At 38.4% G+C, this 10,962-nt stretch overlaps 1 protein-coding gene across 1 annotated transcript; it reads left to right on the forward strand.

Annotated features, from left to right (window-relative positions):
- The first annotated feature begins 190 nt into the window (after positions 1-190).
- morf4l1 (mortality factor 4 like 1) lies at positions 191-3,937 on the forward strand. The gene is made up of 12 exons (XM_026365612.1): positions 191-305; positions 1,120-1,166; positions 1,254-1,321; positions 1,414-1,500; positions 1,697-1,774; positions 1,881-1,906; positions 2,129-2,220; positions 2,460-2,561; positions 2,660-2,748; positions 2,874-3,046; positions 3,331-3,415; positions 3,504-3,937. The coding sequence occupies exons 1-12, from the start codon at positions 266-268 to the stop codon at positions 3,586-3,588; spliced, it is 972 nt and encodes a 323-aa protein (XP_026221397.1). The 5' UTR covers positions 191-265; the 3' UTR covers positions 3,589-3,937.
- Positions 3,938-10,962: the final 7,025 nt, after the last annotated feature.

The raw sequence follows: 10,962 nt of genomic DNA on the forward strand, positions 1-10,962 counted from the left end.
AAATCTTACTTAAAATTAGCTGTGCTTACAGCCCAGCACCATGCAGCTCGGATGACATTGGCTACAGAACACCACAATCGCCCCGCGGCCATTGTTTTCACAGGCGACAGCATTTTCGCACAGATGCTTCGTACCCGGCCGGAAACATATAGTCGCGGTATTTACGCGTCATCACGTTTGTCATGACGTTTTTAGAAAGCGGCGCCGTTTTGGACTGGAATGGGAGCTAGCGATTTTTCCCATATTTTGATAGTTTAATCCGTGAATGGCGCCGAAACAGGACCCGAAACCTAAATTTCAAGAAGGTAATATGCTGTATGTTTCATGTTCTGCTAGGTTTGCGGCGTCAGTCACTGCCAGGCCCGTTGAAAGGTCCACGATGTTAGCTAGCTAGTGAGGGAAACAAACGCTGCCGCCGCCGAGCAGCTAGTTAGCGGCATTAGCTTTCATTGTTGTTGCCATGAATACACAACAGATCGTAGTCATATTATTTAACACATTAGTTACATTTTAAGCATTTTTCTTTACAGTACAGTCTAACATTAGCAGTAGCATACCGGTAAAGTCCACGACATAAATTTTAGCGATGTTGTTACCTGCTAGCTAAAGCTTCATTCATGCAGGGTTAGCTTTTTATTGATTTCACCGCTCGCCGCTGTTCTCCCTGAGCTAGCTGTTAGATGAACTTGGCTAACGCTAGCATACGGTTGTCTTCAGCTACACTTAGTAATGTTATATTATATATCGTTTATACCTAATTATTTTTATGACCAATCAAGCAATGTGAAGTAAAGACAAAACTGAGTTATGGATCTGTCGTTTTAGTGACTTAATCAACGCATATGTCAAATATGGATTAGTTTATCACTGAATTCATTAGTTGTATTTTTTTTCTTTTTATTTGATAAGCTAGATTTTGTTTTTAATTTAAGGTATAAATAGTTTAGTCCTTTAGCAGTTTTTAATAAAATAAAAATTTTGAGGTGTAATAATTGTTATGATTCTGTCAGGTCGTTGAACTTTCAGCTCGTCTGTTTGCCCGTAGTTGTTTCAGTCATTTCAATTTGTTGTATATGAATTGCTCCCATGCTGATTTCAACTGACCACCACTCTTCTCAGGTGAAAGAGTGCTGTGTTTTCATGGGCCATTACTCTACGAAGCTAAGGTAGGCTGCCTTAATTAACCTGTCTCTCTTATGATGTGATCCTTTTCTGTGTCTCAGTTTGTTTTGACTATGAATCGTCTCTTGCAGTGTGTTAAGATAAACATCAAGGACAAACAAATCAAATACTTTATTCATTACAGTGGATGGAATAAGAAGTACGTTTTTTTTTCTAACACAAGTCTCTAAAATCTGTACCACAAAGATTTAAAAAGTCTTTGATTATTTTTCTTGGTATTTTAACTTCCAGCTGGGACGAATGGGTTCCTGAGAGCAGAGTGCTCAAGTATGTGGACAGTAATCTGCAGAAACAGAAAGAGCTTCAGAGGGCCAATCAGTAAGCGTATTTTCAATTTACCATCATGTACCATAATGTTTTACAAACGTTATTGTAAGGAGTTTGTTAGAGAACCCAAAGAGAAACCAAATGTAAATAAAATTAGAGCTATTTTTTTAGCTCAGGAGCTTTGATGCAGAGTAGTACATGTGTACTGTGTGTTTACAAGCCTGTTGTGTTTTTTCCCTTTATTTAGAGACCATTATGTAGAAGGAAGAATGAGGGGTGCTGCGCCAAATAAGAAGATACCTGCTGCATCACAGAAAAATGATGTGTGAGTGCAGCTTTTTCTATTGTGATGTCTCGTAGCAACTGTTTAACAAATGTTTTAGCTTTTTGATTTTTATTTTAACTCCTATATGATATTTTCTCTCTTGTAGGAAAACCAAAAAGAACAAACAGAAGAGTGAGTATATTAATGGATATGTTTTCACCACAGTTTAAATCCATGAACCCTTCAAAAGAATGTTCAGCAGGTTTTTTCACCAATTTGTTATCACTGTTGTTTAAATAGAAGCTATTTATTTATCAGTAATGGGTAAGGGTAACTAGAGTAGGTTGCAATATATCACAATAATTTAGGATTTTAATTATAATTAAGTTAAAAGCTTAATGTTTGTTCATGTAGCTCCTGGACCAGGAGAAGGAACAAGTTCAGGAGGAGACCCAACCCACCCTCCACGAAAGAAGAGGGCACGTGTTGACCCCACTGTTGAAAGTGTAAGTTCATAATTTACTAAGCTACTAATTTGCTTTTAGTACAGATTTTTGTGGTTTCACAAACTTGCCAGTTAATTAGTTTGGAATACAGAGACAAATAACTGGGTCACTGTATTAGAGTAATTTAATTGTATTTATTTATTTATAGTAGTACAGTGGGAATGTCAAATTCATAAAATGTTTTACAAGTGAAAAGGGAAAGAGCTTCCTCTCATGGCTTTTTTTTCCTGTCTTCTCAGGAGGAAACCTTCATAAACAGAGTGGAAGTTAAAGTAAAGATCCCAGAGGAACTGAAACCCTGGCTTGTGGATGACTGGGACCTGATCACACGGCAAAAACAGGTTAATAACGTGTTTTAAATTTAAAAGTTTAAGTTTTTAAAGCGTTGAAGTCATCAAAATGTTCACATCATGCTTCTGTTTGTTTTTCCTTCCTGCAGCTTTTTCACCTACCTGCCAAAAAGAATGTTGATGCAGTCCTTGAAGATTATGCAAATTATAAGAAATCAAGAGGAAACTCTGACAGCAAGTAAAAACACACACTGCTACTTGTTTCCTCACACATGCAGTTAAAAGCATGACTTGTTCTCGTATATCTACTGTCGATCTGTGTGTGTCATGTAGCTATAACTTGCTTCTGTCTTCACTGCTCAGGGAGTTTGCTGTGAATGAGGTGGTCGCTGGTATCCGCGAATATTTCAACGTCATGTTGGGGACACAGCTACTCTATAAATTTGAGCGGCCGCAGTACGCAGACATACTGGCCAACCACCCAGATACATCCATGTCTCAGATCTACGGCGCTCCTCATCTACTCAGACTTTTTGGTACAAACACTTACACAACATCACACAGCTGTGGTATTTATTTAATTGGTGTAAAATTCAGGCTATTATGACAACCTATGTAACATCATGTCAAACTGCACGCATGCATTAGAAATAAATGAAGGCTGTTCCTTTTAACTGCTTTTTGTATGTGTGAGTATTCATTTTTAGATTTCAGTATGACCTATGATCCATGCTGAGTGGAAATATTGAAGTGTGTGTAGAGCTACTATACATGAAGACAAGGTCAGTGAATGTGTACGTCTCTTTGTTTGGCTTTAAAGTGAGAATCGGAGCCATGCTGGCGTACACTCCCCTGGATGAGAAGAGCCTTGCACTGCTGCTCAGTTATTTACAAGACTTTCTCAAGTGGGTATTCATCATTTCATGAACCAATTAAAAAAGCTTGCCTTGATTCTTCTGCAACAGAAATTAATGAAACGATGATCTGTTCCAGGTATCTTGTAAAGAACTCTGCATCTCTCTTCAACACAAGTGACTATGAAGTGGCCCCTCCAGAGTACCACCGCAAGGCAGTTTAAGGTTTTTGTTTTGTTTTGTTTGTTTTTTTTTATTTTATTTTAGGATCCGTTGAGTGTAGAAGTTCGGAGACGCCCGTTATTTCACAGAAAGCCTTTGGAGAATGGATTGTGCGAGATCTGACGATTTGTTAGGAAAGAATACATGCAAGGTGTCGCACTAATCCTGGACAAACATTTCTTTCATGTGGAAAGCTGCTGAGTACGCTCTTTCTGTATTGGTATGTTTTTGAGTACCACTTTTTAGTTTTATTTTTGTTTGTTTGTTTTTTTTTTGTTTTTGTTTTTTTTTTTTTGGTCTAATGTTTCCAAGATTTGTTCTTGTAGGCTGTCATCATTTTCTAATAAAAGTCTCTCATTCTCTATTTGTTGCTGCATCTTTGTTATGAAGCTTTTGAGGTTAAGGTATAATTTCTTGGTCCACTCTTCATCTTCAGGATCAAATATCATACATTACAGTACATTGTTCTAACTTGAGCATTGTTTTTTGGAGGTCGGACTTAAGTGCTCAAGTCTTCTGTTTAGTCTTATGAGTCTTAAATGTCTTATGAAACAGAGTGGATTTAGACTTGAGTACATTTTGCCTGAAAGGTGCTGTTTCAGAGAGGAGCTGTGTTTGGCTCATTGACTGCTTGCCTTTAATTCTAAGTTAAATAGAAGAGAATAACCCAAAAGGGCAAATAGAGTTCAAAACACAAATGTCTGAAAGTGTGGATCAAATCATACAATTCTGCAAAACCTCAGTAAATCCTCAATAAATACAGAAAGCCTAATTAATTCTTCAAGGAGGTTTGGCATTTCAAAGTTCAACAGCCTTTCTTAAAATGGAAAACACAATCAATGGCAAATACATGGTGCAAACTTTTGTTATAAAGTAGTAAAAATATTGATTTGTGAGCAGATGTTTAGGAGTTTGAATCATCAATCAGTGAAACCATCTGAGACACACAACACACACACTCTCCAGGCTATTCTGATGCACAGTTTCACAATAGTCTGCAGACTCATTCACTCACACTCAAAATCACCATGCAACACATAAATGGATACCAGGATACAGTTATTAGCCAAATATAGCCTATTACAGGCCTTAATGCTCAATTCAGACTTTCAGTCAGATACAACCTTTCTGTGTTGGTGGTTCACGTCCATCTCTATCTGATGGTTCTGATCTAGGATCACATATGTCCCACTGTGACTGGGCCCAAATCTATTTACTTTCTTTCTTATTCTTACATGTAACACTTTCATGACATAACAGACCACATCCGATCCCATTTCTATCGTGTGTTTTGCTTCTCAGTGCATACGCACATTGCCTGAGAAAAAGGGAAGTTTGAAATTTGTTCTCACTAAACTGGAAGGAACGTATCTTAACTGAGTGGGTTTTGAGGAAATTGCTCAATAGCTGCTGCTGCTAATTTAAATCTATAGGGCGTAAGTCGTTTTCAATGAAAGCGTCCTCAGCAGTTTTCACACCAGGACTTCTGTGGGTCTAATTATTGTACTGTAACTACAGTAAGTGGGTTCTTGCAAACTCTTTTTTTCCATTGTTGACCCTAATACCTGCTAATACGATGTAATAATTTCTTCTGACACCAGTGGAGCCGCTCTATTTCAGGTGCAGTAGCTCTACAGTCAAACACTAAGGGAAACCCTGTGCAGTCTTTAGAAGACAGCGTGAGGAAAAACACCTGCGGATTGAAGCTTTTAGCAGGAACATGTGTCAAACAACTGTTTTAATTGCTGTGGTTTTTTTCCTCACTAACCTGTCATCCACTCTAACTTACAGCTCTGCTGGGATTAGTAGCTATTTAATTTGTCTTCCACATAATTTGCTGTTGTCTCCTCTATGTCTGCTTTGTTTAGTTAACCTGGGATGTGAGAAAGCAGCCACACAGTCTGCCGCCTGTTTTATTTCAGATAGTTGTGGCTCAGCCAAGATTCCATCCTTTAAAAAATATTAAATGTAACATACGACTTACTTAGTATGAACTGGACATGTGGTGTTCATTTAAACACTCGGGCCTTGTGCTGTCGTTTTGGCTCGAAGCGTTTATTACTCCACTGTTTAAAAATTTCGAGCACACTGGTGAGTGTGATCAGGTTCTGGGGTTAACGTTGACACCTGTGAGCTTTCTCCTCGTATAGTGACTGATTTTATTTTCCTGCTCTGATGGTTTGAACAAGGTAGACGCGGTGCCAGTAGTGGAATAACTTCCCGTTGATGGAAAGCATATGGTGCAGACAGGGTGTTTTGTTAGGGAAAGAAAAGTAATAGGCTATTGAAACCGGGCCAGAGCGCCTTCCTCCTCACCTCTCTGCACTCGAAAGTGTCCAGACAGCCTCCATCCCACTGTTGTGACTTACGTGACATGAAAAAGAGAAGCTAAATATTAGTTTCAGACTGATTTGTGGTTTCATCTGTGTCAGCCGCTCGCGGTTGTTTTGGCAAGAACAATCCAAAGAGTTTCAAGAAGAATTTTCTTTAATCCAATTTCCTTCAGCCTTAACCAGGACCATATGTGTTTTCACTGGAGTGAGCTCTCAGATCACAGGACCCTGATGGCTTTTAACAGCCCATCAGAAAGACTGACACACACACACAGGACTCTGCAGATCCATTCAGGGAGACACCTCACTGCCTGCTCCTTTCTTGGCTCCATCTACTGCTGCGATTAATACTTTACTATCCACATTAGAGGAATGATGGCTTCAGCAGGTCTTTGTCCCCATGGGTCTGTTCTGTCCGGGTTTGCCAAGCAAAAGACACACACTTCAAACAGGTTTACTGGAACTGCCCGGATCATCAGAAATGACAGTTTTGTTGGCCACTGGGGATGATTATAGAGAGGATTTCATAGAACAGTTTAGCATCTATATGTGGTTCTGTTTTCTATATGTATTTATGTGTTACTGTAAAAAAAATTCATTTATCAGTGATGGAAAATACATTCACTTTAGTATTGTAGAGCAATTTTAAGGTTTTTTTTTTTTTTACTTCATATCTACTCCCCTTTTTTTGAAAGGGAAACTCACGTCAAATGATCAACATATGTTTAGTTAGAATAGTTTGATCTCAACTAATAATAGCAGTAAAATACATCTTGCTGTGTTTTAATTGTAATAATTTAGCTGCATAATGAGCTGTTTTATCTAAAGAATTCAAGTTTGTCTTACTGCTATTAGTGATGTAACACTTAATAATATAATAAGATATAATTGTGGATTACCTGGAGATGCCAGTGTTGTAAAAGCATCTCAGTTTTTCTTTTACCTCTGAAAAATGTTCGATTTGCTGCAATGTAGTGTGAGAACCACTGGACGGCAGGATTGTACAGAACAACTCTTAAGCTCTGAGACAGTCTTAGATCTCTCACTTACACTCTACACTGTGTTCAGCAGTATTTTTGTGACATACTGGGAAGTTTTTAGTGTTGTCACTGACACTGTTTGCCTGATTTTCGATCTAACAGCGAACACATAAGACACAGTCACTCCAGTTAAGTTACTGTGGGGATGTTACGCCAATAAAAAGACTCTTCTAATCCTTCTTTGTGCTCCAGCTTCTTTTAGATTGTAAACTCCAGACATGCTCCTGCAGGGACTATTGAGAACCCCTCTCCTATTATACAACAAATGTTGTCATTTTAATTGACTGATGAAAGCCATTTGTGCTCTGTGTGACTCCTTCAGAGCGTATCCATCTGTTTGGGCTCTCTGAGGTGAAAAACCGTCAGTGTTTAATGTGGTTGTGAATGTTTCCCCAGACTAAGAGTTAGTGGTGGACTAATTACACAGTGGGCACGCAGCTTCAACAACACACTGCTGCCAGAGACTTGTGTGACTGTATGTCATTAGTATTGGAAAATTGCATTTGCCACAAAGGACTGTGGCCACTCGGAGACGTTAAAACATGAAAGAACATACCCCAGTCTTCTAGAGAAGGAATTCGCAAGACATAAACAGCCTGTAAAATGGAAAACTACATCTGTGTCCATTTGTTTTCCTGAAAGGCGGCCAGATTTAGTGATTCTTACTGAAATTCCTTCCAACAACACGAGAGCGGTCCAAATAAAAGGGAAGGACTGTTTGATCCATCTGTTTTCAGTGTGGTGTAGTGGCGGTTTTGTGAACAGGATCTCAATTCAGTGGAGGCTTCAGAGCATGTTGAAGCCTTTACTGAATTTACACTCTGGGTTCACCGTGTGTGATGAGCCGGTCTCTCGGCTGAAACACGACCCGTCCCGCAGCTGTGATGGAAAGTAGAAAAATATATTTGCATAACATAAATACATTTGTCAGGTACTTTCTACTTCCAATTGTGTACTTCAGCCTGTACTGAGTTCGCATTCTGACAAAGGTATTAATTAGTAAAACAGAATCCTGTCCTTTGTGGGAATCAGTAACCTCTTTAATATTTAGAGACATGTTTTCATTAATAAAATGTTTTGACATTATTAAATACAGATAAAGATTATAATTATTATGGGCTTTTTTTACCCATATTTAATGTAAATTTGATTAATTTAGCCTTTGTTGTCATTTTATTATTAAGACACTGTGACTTAAACTGTAGGCTGTCAGCATTTATCTTAGCAGCATGGTTTTTTGTGTATATCTTCTAAGATTAAAAATGAAAATGTAAAGTCAAATGCTGTCTTTAGGTGATTTTTTAAAATTATAACAGTTTACAACATTTATCTTTCTAATCAGTGGGAATCAAATTTATCTTCTGTAAAATGAAGCCATGTTAATGAATCCCTTCATTTCCCAGTTATGTCACGTTTTTTTTTTCTTCCTTTAATTTATTTGTGCAGCAGAAATGTGTGTTCTCATCTCATCATCCCGGCCCTGAGGTTGGGAACAACTTTCCTAGACTTAATGTCAACATGTTGACACTTTACCTGAGCTTGAGGCCAAGAAAGTGAAGCAGTCGACGAAACAGTTAAATGTTAATTTAATATCCAGGGACCTCACTATTATTAGACATCATCATTTGCAGAAAATTGAGTTTTCTTTTGATGTTGAGTGTGGATGTAAAAGGCTGTGAACTGGCAGCTCTGAATATTTTAATAAGATAACCCTCCATCTCTCTCTCTCATTACGCTGAATACTGAGCTAAAACACCTTTTCATGTCACCTTAGTAAACAGCTTAATGTGTTCCTCTTTCATCTGCTATTCCCTCGTGTCTCCCCGCAGCTTTGATCCACGCTTGAGTGTCTCTGATTGCGTCTCTGTACTGTAGATTTGTTTGCATGTTAATTTAGATTTTCTGATAAGCTAATTCTGAAACCCCCCCTTTCACAAAATACATCCAGGGCACGGGTGTCATTTAACCCATGCCCTGGCTGTATAACACCTCTCAAGAGGGATGAACCCCTAATAGATTTTAAAATAGTCTTTTAATCATTGATGTTGTACTCTAAAAAATATAACAATCTTTTATTTTATTTTACTATTTCAGTTTTTTATTTTTAACTTAACAAAATACAACAATAAGTAGGTGTAGTGGTAAAAAAAATTCTCCAGTCTAGAATTAAGAAACACCTTAACTGGACCAAACACACCACTGCAGGTAAGGGGGACCAGGTTTGTTTGAAGAATTGCGTTCTGTCTTGTAGAGAAAATGATCATTTGTTCTTAGTTCTCACCAGCAATATATAATCATTCATTTCAATCTTTTCAGTTTTGTGATGTTGATTAAGGCAGATACAGAGTTGTTCCTAGCAGTGCTCTCCAACTGGGAAGATTCAAACAGAGATTCTCAGATAGTTTGCATCTGAACTTTAACCAGATGTTTGGGCATCTGGCCAAAGCCAGGGGGGCTGCTGAGGTGGGACAATGTGGAACAGTGTTGCTCTACAACCCACGTTTTTCTAGTTTCCAAGTTCTGCACAGTGAAAAACGTGGACTCTGTCACATTTTGAGCCTGATGTCCAGTCAAGTTTGAACAAAAGTTTATTTTTATACAAAAAAAGCAGTAAAAGTATTAATAATGTGTGTCCAAAGTAGATGTTGTACCAAAGGCACATAGTTTTCATGTTTTCACCTGCAGAGGGCAGACTTAGCTGAGAAATAAACAAGTTCACAGCAGACAGCAGGAGAAGCCACAGTCACCAGTTTATTACTAAATGAAGATCCCCAACACATGTGACCTTAATAAAAGTTGTTTTAATTTTCAGATTAATCTTGATTCCATTTCTATCCCAGGGTAAGCTAAATATTAGACTCCTTAATACAATGTCCTTAAAGTGAAAGATGAAACTAAGAACAGTTTTAATGAAACTGAAAATAATAACCTTTAAGAAATATTTAAATCTAGCTCTAAACTGACAACTGGTGACAATTATGTAGTTGCATTACAGTTCTCTCAGACTAAAAGTAAATCATTCAACTTAAACAAGTTAATAAGTGGAAACATCAGCGCAGCATCATGACAGTTTTTATTAAGAACAGCAGCATGCTTTGGATTTGTATTAATGTAATGGTGGTATCTTATTAGCAGGCCCAAACCATGACTACTACATCTCCTCCAACTGTGCTGCTGGTCAGTTCTGGGTTGAGTGATTTCTCCTGACCTCTGCGTGCCACGGCATTGCCCTCAGTGTTCAAACTATCCGTGTTGCTTGTTGACAGCAGCTCCCTTCTGGGGCTGCTGGGATCGGCCTGATGCTGACCTCCTGCCAGTCTGCTTGAGGAGAGGAGGAGAGCGGTTTGGACGGGTGAAGAAAAGGGGAGTGATGACGAAGGGAGGAGAGATTCTTAACAGCTTTTTTGTCATGCCTGATTCTCAAACCCATTTGGCAGAGCTAGTCTGAGGTTTTTTTAACATTTCCTCCCACAAGCTTCCATAGGCCAAAGTGTTAATTTATTAAATTGCTACTTTCTTTTACCTTCCAGGTAATTTTTATACCTTATAATTAGTTGTTAGGTGTATAATGGCACAAATATTTTGATGGTAGTTATTTAATTTGCAAGCTGATATAATGCATGAGCTGGCTCCGTGTCCAACAGGGTTTGTTGACTACAGGAACAGGGAGCAGTGTGTTATTATCATTTTAAAGGAAAATGATAGGTTCCCTCCATGCTCATAAATAGTCTAGCTATCATCACAATGCAGCTCATAGTAGAACTAAATTAGCCCAGAATTTTGTGCAGTAGATCAAACAGAAAAGGCAGAGAATCACTTAATGATTAATATGCCATCTGTTGGCGGTGGCGTTTTGAATATCAATACGACTCCCATCGGATGTTTAATCACCTGATACCGTTGTGTTGGAACACAACAACAGAGCTGTTGGAAGTGCCGTAGTGCCAGCGAGCTCAAATGTTTTGATCCACCTCCACGATGCTCATAAGATATTCACTGCTCC

This window comes from Anabas testudineus, chromosome 6, assembly GCF_900324465.2.
Source record: "Anabas testudineus chromosome 6, fAnaTes1.2, whole genome shotgun sequence".
Classification (NCBI taxonomy): Eukaryota; Metazoa; Chordata; class Actinopteri; order Anabantiformes; family Anabantidae; genus Anabas; species Anabas testudineus.

Coding starts and splice junctions, on each gene's coding strand:
- morf4l1 (XM_026365612.1), top strand. CDS start 266: ATGGCGCCGAAACAGGACCCGAAACCTAAATTTCAAGAAG. Junction 1,907..2,128: donor CAAAAAGAACAAACAGAAGA/GTGAGTATATTA, acceptor TTGTTCATGTAG/CTCCTGGACCAGGAGAAGGA. Junction 2,221..2,459: donor TTGACCCCACTGTTGAAAGT/GTAAGTTCATAA, acceptor CTGTCTTCTCAG/GAGGAAACCTTCATAAACAG.